The 18,321-nt window shown below is 34.0% G+C and overlaps 1 protein-coding gene across 1 annotated transcript in view; it reads right to left on the reverse strand.

Annotated features, from left to right (window-relative positions):
• Window positions 1–7,742: 7,742 nt before the first annotated feature.
• wge (winged eye) overlaps window positions 7,743–18,321 on the reverse strand; it is a 705,384-nt gene continuing 694,805 nt past the window's right edge. Inside the window, exons 26-28 of the mRNA XM_069828951.1 lie at window positions 17,861–18,073; window positions 16,671–16,835; window positions 7,743–14,793 (exon numbers count right to left, since the gene is read on the reverse strand). Of these exons, the coding sequence (XP_069685052.1) occupies window positions 14,581–14,793; window positions 16,671–16,835; window positions 17,861–18,073 (591 nt within the window). The 3' untranslated portion in view covers window positions 7,743–14,580. The remainder of the gene's footprint in view (window positions 14,794–16,670; window positions 16,836–17,860; window positions 18,074–18,321) is intronic.

Consider the following 18,321-nt stretch of genomic DNA (forward strand, 5'->3'; position numbering starts at 1 on the left):
GTAATTGTAATATTGTAAAATGTTGACATGTTCCACATCTTAAAGCTTCATTGCTCATGTAAGATCTATGGAATAAAATAAATGAATGAATATCTACATGACCCCCTTTCCATTTAAAATTTCGAAGTTGCATTCAAAATGGCGGCTTTTGAAATAGCTGAGAGCTAGAATCGAATGTGTCACTGGTAGAGCATACTGATAACACATATAGCATACTGATAACACATATAGTAATCGAAAATCAAGCATATAGAATATATTTATATGGTTCTAGACTTTTGATTCACCCTGTATATTTTTTTCCTTAAAATTGTAATGTGGAAGTCGTTATTGACCTATTTAATCATTTATATACATTTTTAAAGAAGAAAAAAAAATGGAGGAGAGGTTAGGAAGCTAATAAAGTAAGTGTATGATTATTGAGTGGAAAAAGGAAATAAGTTTTAAAATGTAAAAAACTTGTATACAAATATTAACAAGGCATAGAGCAAAATTTGATAATAATATATATACTACAAACAATAGTGAACATTTTTACTGTTGACAACATTTAAATCAAACTTAACAGAAAAGCTGTAGAAAGTTTTTTTTGTTTCCTGAAAAGTTGGGTTCAAAGTAGTTATTCCCTTTTTCTACTCACTGATTCAATTATGAGTTCTTGAAGCGGATTCCGGAACCACTAAACCTCTCAGCACTAAACGAATCATGTTGCAGGTTATGTTTGACTGTCTCCATGGAGACGGTCTTGGCTTGACGGGCTTACATTCATTCAACATTGAATAAAATTGTTAAATTATGTTGGCTATATGTAATTCAACCGTTTTCAAAAAAAGAAAGCATGAGAGATTGTGGCGTTATTAAAAGTTCAGTTTTACCTGAAGACTTACGATCTAGTACCCATATTTTATAAAATAAATAGAATAATTTGAATGCTGAATAATTAATATTAACTCAAACGCGAATATCAATCAGGTATAGATGAGGAGACGAGACCTGGCATATGAGCTATGCGAGAAGGGAAAGAATGAGCTACCAGAAAGAGCGTTTATTTCATTATAGTTAATAATATACGAATCTATCTTACCCCTCCATTACCCCTTTGGTGATAGCCACGGTATATGGTAAAAGCGCGGGAGTGGTAAGCACAATAAGCCTCAGGCTGCAGTGTAAGCCTTCGGGTCCCTCCTCCTTACAAGATGGTCACAGGACAGGTCTTGCCTCCTCTACTGTAGTATTCAACTTCAACTACACAGTATGAGTACCGTATTCATCACACGCAACAGGGTAGGCCGTCTGTCAAATGAGCCAAGTTATTCTACTTTTATATTGATTGACATTTCAAACTCACCCCAGTTCCGAAGAGAATAATGCCGTCTGCATAAAAATGACGCTTCGATGTGCACAACAACCGAATTCCTCCGTCGATACAGAACACTGTTCTGTATTAAAAGTTACACTACACATTATATTAATATGAGTTCCTGTGTAACATTTCTAGATAATGGCGTCCACAAACACAACCAAATAAAGTCGTAATAATAAACGTTTATATTTACACTAATCTCACGAAAGCATTAATATCTTCAAGACTTTGCTGAAAAACTTTTCCAGGCACCTTAATGAATATTACGGTACCTATAATATAGCACCAACTGCGAAAAATAAAATACCGGTACCGTATTATGGTAAATATAAATGTTTAAAACCTCACTTTGTAACGTGAATGTAGTAGGATTGATACTTCGCACGCACAAACACACAGTCCTAGAGAACAGCTCTTGGTTAGATAACGGATCCAACAGGTGTCACTTTACCTTTTCTCCCTCAGGATGAAACCAATGTTTCTGCATGTATTACAGTATAAGATGGAAATAATCTCGCATTACACTTCACGGAAACTGAAAATTATTAAAAACTCGCCACTTAATATGAAGTTAATCTTGATAGCATTTTAGGGTGTTTAATGTACGTTGAAATATTACTGTTCTTGCTTTTTTTTATCTTCAAATAGGATACAGTAGTTCAGTCCCGACAAATGAACAGAATATCTTTCAGCGCTATCCACACTGTTCGTTATACTCATTATTTTTTTCTTTCTATTAACCTACTATTCTTTTTCTGCCGTAATCTATACAAATATCTAAGAAATCTCATTGAATACTTCGCACACTCACTTCTTTATCAACATATATTACGAACGAGTATAAAGAATATTTGCAGGGATAAAACCATATGATTTAAACGTTAATAGTGAAAACTTCCAGCTGAATTGTCTTCCACAAACAGACGAGCTTGAGCTTGGATAGGGACGCCGCCACCTGTGTTTACAAGAATAATAAATATTAACATAGGATTATGCAGCCTACTGTACCAAGGAAGTGTGGATCAAGTCATCAACATGGGCAGGGACAGGAATTTATGTCAATGCAATAAAATCTGAACAAGTGAGAATCATCATAATATCACAGTCTAATAGATACAGTCACGCAACTCATACGTATAAAATATGCCAACATTTGACAGCTGGCGCGACAGTAGCCCTCTAGCGGCAGGCAAGTTAAAAGTGTGCACACGACATATGATAACACATCAGAAAACGGGTTTTGCGTAATTTATTTTATATTTATATGCTATACAATAAGTGTATATGGTTCTTATTAATTCTACTTTAGAATCCTGGAAAAATTTCACACGCAGTTAATTTACAAGTTTCAGAAGCTGGGAATAAACGTAATTCTTTCTGCTCCTTACAACTGAATCATGGCCCTGATCACGTATCATGGTTTGAAATAATATAATTGTTCGTTGCGTGGTCGGTTAATTCAATTCATTCCTAAATATATTTATGAATCATTGGAACTTTGTATTTCCTGTGAGAAGAGTAAAAATTACGTAGCAGCTTCAAAATTGTAGGGAATATCTCGTAGGGTACATCGCATGGTGAACTCCTCTCCCTATTTCCTGAGAAATTAACGATTTTGCATACCGCAAATTGGGGTAAACTCGGCCGCTGAGGTAAACTTGAAAATAAAGAAAAGGGGAGGATTTAAACATTAATATGAAATTAATTATTTTTCCATTTCTTAACAACCGATATTTCCTTTATTATTTTGAGTCACAAATAGTGCTGATGTTATGGTTTAAATTTTTATGGCAAGTTAATATTGAATGTATTTAAACTATTAATAGTCAATGAATAGCACGAAAGATATATTAATTGCTACTTTGAGCTGTATTTTACAGAATTTTTACTTTAAACCTCATTACCTGATTTTGACTTACACCACTTCTGCACTGAATGGCTCAAATAATCACTGGGAATGTAAAATCAACACCAATAACAGTCATGCAAATTATTGCAGAAAAGATTGCTTTTTATATTAAATTTAAAAAGGTTCTTTTATTTCTTGAGAACTTAATACGTCTGCCACATGAATCTACACGAACACATCAGAAATTTATCGACACAGTTTGGATTTATTCAAGAAGTGAATATTTTGCAAAAGGATTACTATACTCCATGAATTCTTGCAAAATTAACACCATGATACCTACTTGAATGCTATATAACATTCAACTTTTGAAAAATATAAAGAAAAAAACACGAATACAAAAATTATGGAATTACTTGCATTAAAAACTGTAGATGCATTACCCAAAATCGGAATGGTTACACATTTACACATATGATCTCTGCAAAAAAAACAATATACTGTAACAGGTATTTACTTTGTTTTTATTTAAACTGTCCTTCCTGACATACAAGTAGGTAACTGATAAGTAATAAAATAGTGTTGTATAGAACACAATACGTAGGCTACCTACAACGGGGATTATTGGTTATGACTGAGTTATGGTTTTCTCTTGGTCGTTAGGGAATCTGAAGAACGACAAATTCGGAGATTTAAACTTGTTGTTACTGCAATTTTCATCATTGCACACATTGCCTTTATTCCGACGCATGATTAAAACGTTATTATAACATCTCGCATCCCTTTAAAGCATGTGCTAGCTGTATCAACCTGAAACAACTATAATAACTTGTGTCCATAAAGAATCTGAGAATATCAGTATTTTAAGGTACCGGTCAAGGTATTACCCAGACAAGTGGGAAAGAGGACTCCATCCAAAATGGAAAATGTGCTGAAAAAGAACCCGTCTTATTCTGTATTGCTTGAAGCAGGGAACACACTAGAAGATAAGAACAATCTATTCCTGCAAACATAAACATACAGAATGTTTTCTCCTATCACATCATATGACGTAGAGCACAGCTTTTCATTGTACAAAATCATTCTTACTGATAGACTGTACAATCTCTTGCAGAAATTATAATTTACTGTTAAAATAGAGTACAGTATAAGTCTCATTAATGTATTGTAACATTGTACTGTATTGAATCAATGCATAGTTAAATATTTAACTAGGATACGTTATTTTTTTTAAGAAAATTTCGAATTTTTTCATATTTTACCAACATTTTTAAAAATATTTTCCTGCTCTTTAGTCATAATCCTCAGCTAATTTTTATAGCTCTTGTTGCAACAAACTACTACTGAAGTAAAGTTAGAATAACAATGTAAAACTGATTGTGTTTTCATTATAAATTGTACAAAATAACTAATAAAACTATTATTATAAATGAATCTTTTACAAGCTCTCTCTTTCAAAGCCCCTTTTATCTCTGGGGTCCTCAAACTTTTTTTTTTTTTGATTAGTACTAATTGAGTGCACTGAAGACTACCTGCCAGAAAAAATTAAAGTACTTTCACAATTAAATTTATTAGGTTTACGTAACCCCAAAAGGACAAAGTATATTATTATGTCTCGTGACCAGAATATTGTAGAAATCGAAATATAAAAATTGGAAATTTATCCTTTGAAGAGGTGGAAAAATTTAAATACAGAATAAATATGAGAAATGCCTGTTATTATTCGGTTGAGAAGCTTTCGTCATCCACTCTGCTCTCAAAAAAGCTGAAAGTTAGAATTTATAAAAGTTATATTACCAGTTGTTCTGATGGCTGTGAAACTTGGACTCTCACTTTGAGAGAGGAACAGAGATTAAGGATGTTTGAGAATAAGGTGCTTAGGAAAATATTTGGGACCAAGAGGAATGAAGTTACAGGAGAATAGAGAAAGTTACACAACACAGAACTGCACGCATTGTATTCTTCACCTGACATAATTAGGAACATTAAATCCAGACATTTGAGGTGGGCAAGGCATGTAGCATGTATGGGCGAATCCAGAAATGCATATAGAGTGTTAGTTGGGAGGGCCGAGACGTAGATGGGAGGATAATATTAAAATGGATTTGAAGAAGGTGGGATATGATGATGATAGGGAGTGGATTAATCTTGCGCAGGATAGGGACCGATGGCAGGCTTATGTGAGGGCTGCAATGAACCTGTGGGTTCCTTAAAAGCCATTTATAAGTAAGAATATTTGGGTAAATATGATACAATGTTGTGAAAGACAAAATAGTATATTATACATGGAGAGAAAGAAACAAAAGATTTTTCCCGAGGTACATTATTGTAGCACGAGAGATTTATCCAGAAAGCTACAAATGTATTGAGGAAAAAATTGTGTTTCGATTCTGTGGTGTACATACTATTTTTTCCACGACCAGAAGTAAATTGTCGCATTTTATTTCTGAAATTCTTATTACTGAACTTTGTTGGAGCTATTTTATTCAGCACATCTCCCTAGAGAGAAAACATTATAGTATTTCTCCCTCGATTTGGTAATGTAAAAACCAACATTTACTCCCAGTTGTGGAAAAAAGATTGTACTGCATTTCTAGCAAATAATGAGTATTCCTTTGAATCCAAAAACCAGCAGATTTGTTCTGGAAAAAGTCTGAAAACACTATCACAAGTAAGCCCATTAGTCCACCGCTGTGGAGTAATGGTAAGCCTTCTTGATCGTGAAACGAGCGGGCCTGGGTTCACATCCTAGTCGGGACAAGTTATGTGGTTGAGGTTTTTTCTGAGGTTTTTCCTCAACCATTCGAAGCAGAATTGCTGGGTAACTTTCAGCGTTGGACCTCGGACTCATTTCGCCTTCATTAGTATTATTTCCATTAAACATTTCAATAGTTTACAGATCGACCAGGAGGGCATGGCAGATGTGGATCCAGAATCTGTCTGCAGGATCTGCACATATCCAGCGAATATGCAAGGGTTTTAATGGAGAGAATTTAAAATTAAATTTAAAAAGCCGCCCTAAATAAGGGTTCGAATAGATCAGCCTACTAATCAATTCATAAAGAATAATCATTAAAAACAATTGTGTGACAATTTGAAAGTAAAAAAAAAAAAAACATTAAGATAAATGATACAAAAACATAGGAAATCATTTACAATAAAAGTTTGTTGGATACAAATGAATACTACAGGTGACCAGAAGAGTGTAGCTCCCTTGGATAGATGGCGCCTTAGTGAGTCGTGGAATCAATGGCGACATGTTCTTCTGGTTGAGGATGCAGCAGATTCAGGCATATGAATTACGAACAGATGCCATTAATCTGAAGAGGTCACAGAATAACTTCACAGCCAGGCGGAGTATCAGGTCTCCAGTCAGAACTGGATGCTGTGGCTGAATAGATGCGATGACACCATGCAGTGAATCATGCGCTTGAAGAGAGATCCTAATGAACTTCAACAATCATTCCAACATAAGTAGGATGCACAATAAGCCTAAGGCTGCGATGTTTGCCTGCGGTCCCTCCTCCGAAAAAAAAGCTCACTTAACTATTGTATAGGAAGAATCTTTGAAATACACCAACACAGCTTGGGAAGACAGAAGAAGATAAACTCCAATTACACAAACACCAGCAGCTAACTCACTCGAATATGCCTCAATGAAATCAAGTTCTGTGGAAGATTATTTTTTACATAGAAACAAGTGAAAGAAACTATTTGCTTATTGATAACTTGTCAGATTAAACACAAGATGGTTCACCCTAAAAACAAATAAAAAAAAATAAATGTAATAAAACAAATTGGTATATACATCATAATCTAAGATAAATAAATTATATCACTGACACCACAAATCAATATTTTATTATATTAAACTACTTAAGTAAACAACTATATTCAAAATGCAACGCTGTGGTCTCATGGCAGCGTGTTCGCTCCCGATCCCAGCGTGCCAGGGTTCAAATACCCGCTTAGGGCGAGTTGCCTGGGTGAGGTTTTTCGGGGTTTTTCCTTCACTCCTATGGATGAATATCAGGTAACTTTATCAGGCGTATGGAATCCCACACATTCTCGCCATTTCCTTCCCCTCCCTCATCATCCTTTCCTTATCATTGCAGTTGTCTTCCTTGGTTTTCAGATCGCACCTGTGGCGGCCCTCTGAAGCTTCTGACACTCTCAGCTGGCCTCCATGGATATGTCAAAGCTTGGTAGCTGGTGACCCAGCAGCGGAACCCACTCCCTTCCCACCTCAGGCTGTTGAGGAGACGGGAGAGCGTACACCTCAGACCATTTGAGGGGGGAATGTGGGGGAGCTGTTGGATGGAATGGTACATGGACTTGGAGGGATGGCGGGACTGGTTGTTAGGGTGTTAGAGGTTAGGTCGGTGGGCTTGCAACTCATCCCAGGGGCGCACAATAGACCTCAGGTCGCGTTGCACAGGGATGTTCCCCTCCCGACCACACAGAGAGAGAAAAAAAACACAGGATGAGAACTGGATAGTTATTAAGAATATTTAAAAATAAGAAAAGAAGTCTCATTGCCAGAATTCTGTATTTTTTTATGTTCTCTTACAGTTTCACTATATACAGCCTGGTTATGTACAAAAGGTCAAGTAAGAATACTTCGTCATTTAATCTTATCTTATTTTTTTCACCCTGCTTTGTTTTGGAACATAAATACGGAGTATAATTTTAAGCTTTTTCTCATTTTAAAGCACTGCTCAATTTACTGATCAGTGTTAATAATAATATGGGATTTATCATTCCTATCGTTTTAATTATTTTTTACATTTCCCTCTGTATATAAAAAAATGTTTTTGTAACCAACATAGCAACATCTTGTGCTACTGGTTGCCATTTAAAAACAAATCACCTTATTCAGCTCTTGCAATACTCCGCATAGCACCCTTATTTTTTTTTTCAACATGGCAATTGTGACGTTACATATTTACCTTCACTCACTTTGAAGCATTCCACTTCATAATAATAATAATAATTATAATAATCATAAAAAACACATTTAAAAATACTCTTAACAGCACCTAATAAAGACTACAGCTCTTTTATGATATAAGCGTATTTTGATATAATAATAATAATAAAGAATCCTATAGTATACAATCTATAAAACCTACCACATTGAACAATAAATGCTTTGGGAGAATGATTTTTGTTATGAAGTAAAAAACTAAAAGCGTAAAACATTTTCAAGGAGACAGTGGACGCCTCCATTAGAGAGAACAGTGTGTGGCTGTCATATCAACTAGCAAGGAGGCTCTAAAATGTAAATTTAGAAAAATACTTAAACTCTAAAAAACAACATATTATCACATGTCTCTATACCATACACATCCAGACATCCACATATTCATTCAGCTTCTTCCAATTCTACTACAGCAGCCATCATTAAGATGACTTGAGAACATGTAAGGAAAAAATCAGCTAATGACAAAAATAAGCAATCTGTAAATTCAACGGAAAAAAAAATCTGCATTATGTGTCATGTACGGTACAATATACAGTATTCCTATATGGTCCTATACGAGTTGAAGGTCAAGCAGCTGGTACCAATTGGTTACTTCTGAGAAAAAAAAAAGTAAACCAGTCACTGCAATGTTCAAGAAACACTACTAATGGAGCCCATGTACAATGTATGTACTCAGCACTCACTTACACTTCACAAGGCAATGTTATGTTTATCAAAAGTAAACTCTTCCTCTATATTGAATAAAATGAACGAAAGTATTGGAACAACTCATCTGAGTCAAATAACCGATCCACTTGAGCTACATGGGGGTAGGGAGTAAAGGAAAGTGACTCCCTCTATAATACAGCACAACTGTACCTCATCTGCGTCCCCGGGACTAGTAGGCTAGTGGATATCTGACCCATGTTAAACACACAATAATAGCTTATCATAAAGTAGTTACAAGAATAAAATATATGTATATCAAGAGATTCTAGATATCTATTATTATTCAAGTTTAAAAAGTTGAGGATCGGATTCTGTAACCCGATATATTCTCCAGATCACATCCATTGTAAACAGGCTGCATTCGGTGTGTTCAAGAACTATTCCTTCACTAATGCAATCTTCTTCTTTGCCCCATCATAATTTCTCCATTTTATATTGTACATAGTAGATTAGAGGCAGAGATGAGATTCAGCATTCATTAGTATCTCTCACATTGTAATCTGTCCCCCTTGCACAGTCGCTTGATCGGGGACTATCTATATCTTTAAACAGCTCTTAAATTGCCTCCATATGTATATTATGTGTAATCACTGCGAACTCTGTATAGATAGAAATGTTGTACTGGTTCATGTTATTATTCTTTTTATATTTGTACGACAAAACACACCAAGATTAATTATCGTGTTTAAGAAGGCAAACGCATTTAGCACAATTAATAGTTTTATCTTTACAAGCATTTTAACTCTGTACATATTGTGTCAAGTGACCAGGTACTTCTCAAGTAATTACAAGACAAGATGAAACTGACATACATAAATTCTGTCACTATCAACATTCAGTGACAGATTAGGTGACAGTAACAAAAAAATCATATGCTGAACTGAATCACATAACATTGGCTACTTATCGCATACATCACTGTGTTATTTATGTAGTGTTCATTGTAAGTCGTGTAAAAAAAATATAATATTCTATTTTAAAGGAATTATTTCTGTTTCTATTTGGCAGGAAGCTGTTCTCAATTTGTTAAGCCATTAAACAAAATCTTGCTTCAACAATACTTCCCAATTCCTATTTTTAATTGATGCACCACTCCCCAGCATCTGAACTTTTAACTTTTTATTCATTGTCAGTTACTTGTTGAAATAAGCAAAACAGAGTCCCTTATATCTATATTTGCTGTTTGTTTCTGTTGGTGAGGGGAAAAGTACCATTTACCAGCTTATAGGCAATGTGATGAGCAGTGAATCATACACCACGAGTGTATGATATCAGGAACTTGACTCCAGTGAGACAAGTTGGAAGTCGTGAATCTCTGTAGTTATAGGTCTCGCAAGCACGGAATACCGACGGAAGGAATGCGAATCAAACAATGCGATAAGGAAGAGCGGGCGACAGGAAAGGTCACGAGATAGCTTGAATGATATTCAAGAGTACAGTCGGAAGAGAAATGACATCGATAGAATCAGTCTTGCATTGTGATAGTTACATTACGACTTTAGTTTGTTCCATTGCATGTGGATATATGTCTTGTATCGCACAGTATTATTATTATTATTTCATTCGTAAACATATGTTGCGTGTTTAGTTAGCTTCGAATTTTTCTCTTGCTACGTTCTTTATTTCCACAGCAATGTCCACATCTGTTCATCATCTTGGAAGAGACAGTACTTCCATCAGCTCGCACCTCTCCCCCCTTGGCATGCCTATATACAAACGTCAAAACAGACAGCAATGCCACCATTGGTTTTCAGTAATCGTTTCTTGAGCGAGCTATACCCAATATTACTTTAGTACATTGATATTATTTAGAACAGTGTATATTTCTTCAAGACTGTTATGTGAAGCATAAAAGCTATAACAAGTGTAAAGAAAGTTCGAAACGAAAGAATGTTCAATGAATGGAATAAGAGACATGTTCGGTGATAACACGATTAGCAGAGAATTGTGGCCTGCGACATTGCCTGGTTTAAATTCGTGTAATTTTTATCTTTGGGGAACAATGAATAAGAAAATAATCCAGATAAAATAGATGAATAAAAAGACAGCATTTGGGCTGCAATACCTAGTATTACACCAGCTTAAATTCAAAGTGTCCCAGAACTTATTCAAGATGTGTCAATTGTATTTGCGCATTTTCAGACTCTCAGACAGGAGTGAATTTATTGAAAGAATTTTCTGTTGTTCATACACAGTCATCCAGTGCAGAACATGCTTGCTTTCTGCTGAGTGTTCTGTCGGTATATGACTAGTGCAGGTGACTTATAAATAGGGACCCTGTATTTAGGTTAGTTAAGATTATGAGATATACCGAATTTATATATTTACACAAAAAGGAGTGCAAATCTTTCCAATAAATACACATATTACTATAATATACGTATAAATATATTGTTGTGGTCAACAATTTGGTGTGAATTCTTTCACTATTATCATCAAACTCTTTTAAAAAATATTATTTACATCTGTAACGTGGAATGTCACTTTGAGTGCATATATAAAATTAACCTTTACCAATAATACGCATTGTACAGTGCTTCAATCTTAAATCAGCTATTTTAAGTCTGCACAGAGTGGTATATCTTCCACCAGAATTATATTCTTTATTACATTATATATATGTTCCTAATTTGCAATCTCTTGAGTCTCTTGTATCCTACAGACGAATTAAATATTGCATTTCTGTAAATCGTTCAATAGTCGATGCAACTTAAACAATGTGTAAAGACAGAAGTGTAATATATATATGAAGTAATTCATAACTGTAAGATGACTCATTCAGATGCTATCGGGACTTCAAAAATTTACTTTTCAAAGAGATTTCATATTCATTATTTCTGAAACCTATTTACCTATATTGAAAATTATTACTTACAATCATGTCAAAATGTTTGACGTCATATAACAACTTGAAAACAACTTCCCCGCGAAGTCTTAGTATGTCATAACACATCAGAACACTGGGTACAACATGATGAAAAAAGTTACTATCTGGTATGGGAGAAATATCAGAGATGGAACAACTAGAGGATTGAAAATAAAATATAAGTTCATTCACACCAAACCTTGCATGCTTAATATAAGACATTATAACTCTGATTTTGTTTCACATATACAATAATAATAATAATAATTTTAATAAAGGAAAATATAGTAATAATAATAATTATAATTATAATAATTTTGAATATTAACATTGCACTGTTTATTTATAAAGCAACGTGCGAAGTAACTTTAAAAACCTAAGATGAAGGGCCACAGCATACCGTTTTTTTTATCTTTTTGAAAATTACTACAGAATTGTGTCCTATGCTTTTAATGCACATTTATATATCGAAAGGTTACCGCATGCAGAATGAATCTATTTTTTAATCAGAAATACACATACACCCTACAATAGAAAAGAATGTACAGAAATAAAAACAAGATATTTTTACACACTGAAAATATCTGTGTATATTTTATATGTAGCTTGAATGGATAAAATAAGTAAGGTTATAATCCACGCTCCAAACAACATATACATTATGTACCATGCAGAGTGTTTGTATGTTCAGGAAAACAGTTGAAATTTATTGAAGCAAAACACTTCATACTTATACGTCACAAGGGAAGGTGGGGGGAAAAATAAATTAAAATTAATCTTCAAAAGATCTCCCTATAACTAACCATACCATTTTTGGTACCCTTTATATTTCCACAAAACACTCATAATAAAAATGATTGCAAAAATACCACATCAGATATGGTTTAAGTGCAAAAAGAAGCCATGTTAAAAAAATCACCAGGCTCAAGAAAATAAACGAGATGAAGTCGGTGCATTTACACTTTAAGTTGCTTGGCAAAACTCATAGTGATTTCCTGGTGACAGAAACTGCATGTTCACTTACATGCCTATTAAAGAACGAGGTGAACAAGCCATAAACTGGCTCTCATTTTAATTAAGTATCACTAATATTTATCCAAATCTCTGATAATCAGACAACACTTTAAAAAATATATCTGAAGTGTCCGTTTCTGATAAAATAATACATAAAACAATAACCAAATTGCACGGGTTCGTTTAAGAAATTTTTCAATTATAATACATGTAATTAACTTTTATGTATATCTCTGTTACCTTCGTTTACATTCAATTTATCATTCAAACTCATTCGAGAATAAACTAACGAACAAAAGAAGACATAATATATAAGAAATACTGTTGTATTTGGATAAATACCGCCATTAATTAGTTTTCTTTTAAGATTATAATCCTTAATGTCGTAAGGATGAAACATCGTAATATCACACACGGTAGTCTACTATTTGGTAGATACAAAAATTGTAGCTCAAATATTGATAATAAACATAATATATTTCCTGAATAATAATTGCTATCCATGCTTATAACATTTTTCATGTGAACTCTTGTTTTAATAAATGGAGTGCAAATAATTTTAAATCAATACACTTACTTTTTATTTATATTTTTAAATTGCACTGTGCATGAAACCCCACTAAAAATAGTGAAACTTTTAAATGTCTTTATCTAGATAAGCTGGTACGAACACACGCTATGAAACCAATAAAATTCTATCAATTTTTAAGTCTATAAACATCTACAAAGATATAACATTAACTATTTTGTACCTACCTAATAGTAGATAAATTCTGAACTTATTATACAGAATTATTTAAATGGGTCTACCATTAATATTTTCTTCTTTCATATACCTCAGTTTGGTGATTATTTATTGCAATATTGTACGTACTAATGATGTTAAACATCCTGTTAGAAATACAATCAAGTCTGAAAACATAATCTGTCTTACAGATCATCTTATTATGAAGAATCTATTTAAACCAGCACCTTAGTTCTTTCAATCGTCTATTCAAATTAAAATTAAGTTTAACGTTTATTAAGTCATTTAGTAAAAGAGTGTTTTTCAGGCTATAAAACAGTTACGTGATTTATTATAACCAAATGCAGAAGCTCACAAAGAAAGTCTAAGAAAATCAAAAATATTCATATCACAGATAATTTAGATGTACTTCCACATATTAAAAGAAACTACTTCATTATAAACGGTATTAAGTTATGAATTATATATGCAATAATTACAATTTATATGATTCAGAATTATTCTTTAAAATATCCAGCAACGATTTTGCCAAAACTTGTTCATATTGTCATCAATATTTTTTTCGTTAGTGTTGGTGAATATCTATTTAAAATTAAAAGTACAATAAGTCGTATATTGTATATTGGGCATCTTATTTTAATGCATACACTTCACGATTAAGTGCTATACTTTTAGAAGTAAAATATCTGGATCTATTCAACTGCAATAAAAGAGTGCACAGAATTATGACCAACTCTGCATCATACTTCAAATCATGTGCTTAAAAAAGTAAAATGTTTTGTATTTATATCTTAGTCGTCTCTTTATAGATACTTTAAATTGACGATTACTACTTATCAATTCATTCTTATTCTTTCATCCAAGTCAACGTATTTTTTAACTTAATGCAACGCTTTTAAAAATATTGTAAATGAAATAAAATAGGGTCACTTTAGTATACAGTTGACCGAAAAGCAACTTTAAATTGCAAACAGTCACGTTTAACAATGTATTTCTAACAGTATGTTTAAAATAGATGATTTGCGAATATATGTTTAAAACAAATGAAGACTCAAACCACTCCTGGTTCAATTGTGAGTTGGCTGGTTGTTGGATCATAGTAACCAGCAAGGTAGTAGATGTCATTGTTGTCATAAACAGTGGAATAGCGCTGTGGTTCAGAACCCAGTCGACACGTGTAGCCTTCCAGTGGCAACACCTCACATTTGTGAGAGATTGTCTGGACATCATTTTCATCTACATGTGGCGATTCAAACAGAGCCCCCTGTTAAAGAAAGGTAACAATATATCTTTATGTACTGTATTTATAATTTAAATTTACTTTACAGTAGAATCCTGATTATCCGTGACCCTATTAACCGGATCATCCCACAGTCTTTCTCTCACTCTTTTCTTTCTTTCTTTGCTGTGGAAAAAAGTATAGTAGCCTATGTGATGTTATACCTTATATTACTACCAATAGGGCCGCCGACAGAGTTTATGGGCCCCTATGCAATACTGTACTTGGATCCCCATTGAAAAAAGTAACAATTACAAGTTACCAGTTATTCTAATCATAATAATTATTTGCAAAATAAATAAAAGATAACCCCATACAAAGATACGAACTTAAAAATATACACTTTTATTACACTGAAAACTTTTAACAAAACTTCACATTAGCTCAATATATTATATTCATAAAACATTATTCCTAAACACTTGTAATTTCTAACTTGCAGTCCAACATCAACAAACAACTCTCCTTGACTTCATTGATGCAAAATCATCAAAATTTAAAGATCTAGCAAGATCGCTCTCCAGACTAAGGAGGCCAAGGTTACTCAGTGTTCTTGACACATTGTTTATCTGAATACATTTTTTATTTCCTTCATTTTGCTGAAGGATCTTTCAGCATCAGCAACTGTCAGAGGAATTGTATAGAATATTCTAATGGCTATGCAAATATTTTAAAATAAACTGTCCAGTTTTAATTCCCTCAGACTATTTAGGAGATTCATAGGCCCTAAATTAGAGGCATGAATTGATTTTAAATATTTCGGCTCATCACTGATCTCTTTGTTAATGTCTTCATAATATTTTTCAAGCAGTCTACCAATTATATTAATATCTTCCAATTTTTTCTGTCTCTCCTTGTGCTTCTCAGCTCCCGACTTATGTCTGTACTTGTCCATTGTGCAGTTAAACTATAACCAGTGACACTAATGAACAGAATTTACTAGACAAACGACAATGAAAAGACAAAGTTTCGACACGAAACATACAATGCACTGAAAAGAAAACATATCCTGTGACTTCGGTTTGGAAGAGTCCACTAGCATATTGTGGTGGGCCAGCGGGGTTGGTAGTTAAAAAGGGCAAGCCAATAAATAATTGAACGTGTTCAGTACAAATGACAGGAACATAGTTCAGGCAAATGCCGGGGCCCTCAAGTGTCGTGTTGGTGAACGTTAATGCGGGAAACCGATATTCTATTATATAAAAGTCAAATATTTACATATGAAGTGGTAACTTGTATTAATTCTACTATTGTTGAGTTAATATGTCAAATTTATGTAACAAATGTTCTTACAAAATTTTATAGTACCCGTATGTATCTAGGAATAATTATTCATGATAATAAAAAGTACGTAATCAGACTCACTTAATCTGATGGGCCCTTATTGCTCACGGGCCCATATGCACTTGCCCCCTTTGCCTCCCCTTCTCGGCGGCCCTGAGTACCAATTCTTGTGTAGAGTCTGTTATTATAAGCCTTTATCCTTACATATTACTACTCCCGGCAATAGGAACAATTACCGATAGACCTATGCTAGTTTCTTCATATAATTAATGCTATAAAATGCTATTTCTAAAAACATTTTTACTATAATAGGAACATTAATGCTGCTATTTCACACCACTAGCAATTAAGTGGGTGTACCCTATTTCATACCCTTGGAGGAGAGAAAGAAGAAAAAAACTGCAACTCTAACCCTTTTAGAAAGAAATTCACTACCAGTACTGGTACTTTTTGCTTAGCCAATTTGTTCAAAGATAAGTATGTATCACAGAGTTGGAACATCCAATAATACATATGAGAAAGAGTATATATTAAAAATAGATGGAAATAAATTATCATGTTATAACAAATTAACTTACTGGGTACTGTAGTTGCGCAGGACAACCATTTGTCTCTTCTGGATGGTAGAACCATTTTACACGGACTACCATATTTGTGCCCCAAGATTCCCACATGGACTCAATACGGCCAATGTATGGTCGGTCAGGACGTCCCGTTGACAAGAAAACAGCACAGTCACCCACCTACATAACACATTGAATCTCCACTCAAAAACAAACACACATGGATGTATGTACAAACAAATTAAGTTTATCAGTAAAAAATATTATCAATGCATAATTAGCTCAAGTAAATAAATAATCTACTTCTATGACTGTATACCTTGCCCAATTACAAAGGAGAATTATTTGTAAAAGTATCACAAAATTGTGATTCCATTAAAGTGTATGCATTACCAGTATTGTAAATATTATTTATTAATTTGTCCTACAGAATAATATCTGTAATACTGACAATTAATATTTGAGGAGAAAAATTCACTCCGGCGTCGGGGATCGAACCCGGGTCCTTGGTTCTACGTACCAAGCCCTCTGAGCACTGAGCTATGCCAGATTCAATCCACAGTACCGGACCGAACCCCCCCTCCTTCATTGTTTCCCTTTGTGGCCTGACTCCAAGTTAGGCATATAATTATGTTGACGTATATGTCCAATGTCAACTACCATTATATTAGGAGCGCACTCAGTTGAGTGAGCTGAGCACCAGGAGCGAATCCAAACTCTAAACGGGGACACTTAATATTCATATGTCATGGCATCAAAGCTGCGCGGTGTTCGGCGGGGAAGAAAGGGGTTGAAGAGAAGTCACATGGTTCCTCGTAAGAGAGTAGAATTTGTTCTTGGTACCCAGCCCTGGACTAGACAATGCATCTTGTAAACCACGGCTGATTTATAAGTAGTGGTTAGCAGCACTGAAGATCCTTAACGATACCAAAGGGAAATACTGAATAAAAACAATGGCATCTAAAACGAGTTGAGGCATGGCTTGTATGTTTATGAACTATACTGAGTAAAAATATTAACTTTTAGTTCATATAAATCCGGGTTCTAGTGATGTTTATGCAACTGAGCCTTAAAGTAGCAGTTTCATTAGTAAGTACTGTACAAGACGTGCATATTAATATACTCATTATAATTAAATTACATGAAACGATTAAGACATTAATACACAGAATTATACTCTGTAAGATTACATAATGGTTACTCACGTGTATTGTTTCTTTGCCACGTTGAATAGCTTTGTAGAATTCCTTTTTACCACGTCCCTTTGCCCCCGGCCGTTTAAATCCTCGTCCAGACCAACCCCAAAGCTGTCGAGCTGGCAAAAATGCTGCCATTTTGCTTCGGCTCTCTACTGAAGGCTGCCTATCTCTTCCTTTCTTTGGTTTACCAGCTTCCTTTTCTTTCTGTACAGAGAGAAACTAAACATAATTAGTGAAGTATATCATTACTAGGAGGCGGATGTTGATGAAAAGTCATCATCTTATTTTTCACATTAGGACGATGCCTATTAATATTGAAATCCTTTCTATGTTAATATCAACGTAAAAAAGTAATTTCTTATATTGCATTTTTTTACGTTTTTGAATTAATAGGTCATTTTTATATTTTTTTTTCGGCATCTTTTGGTCATTTTTTAATAATTTGAAGAACTTTTAGATCATTTGGA

This window comes from Periplaneta americana, chromosome 6 (assembly GCF_040183065.1).
Source record: "Periplaneta americana isolate PAMFEO1 chromosome 6, P.americana_PAMFEO1_priV1, whole genome shotgun sequence".
Classification (NCBI taxonomy): Eukaryota; Metazoa; Arthropoda; class Insecta; order Blattodea; family Blattidae; genus Periplaneta; species Periplaneta americana.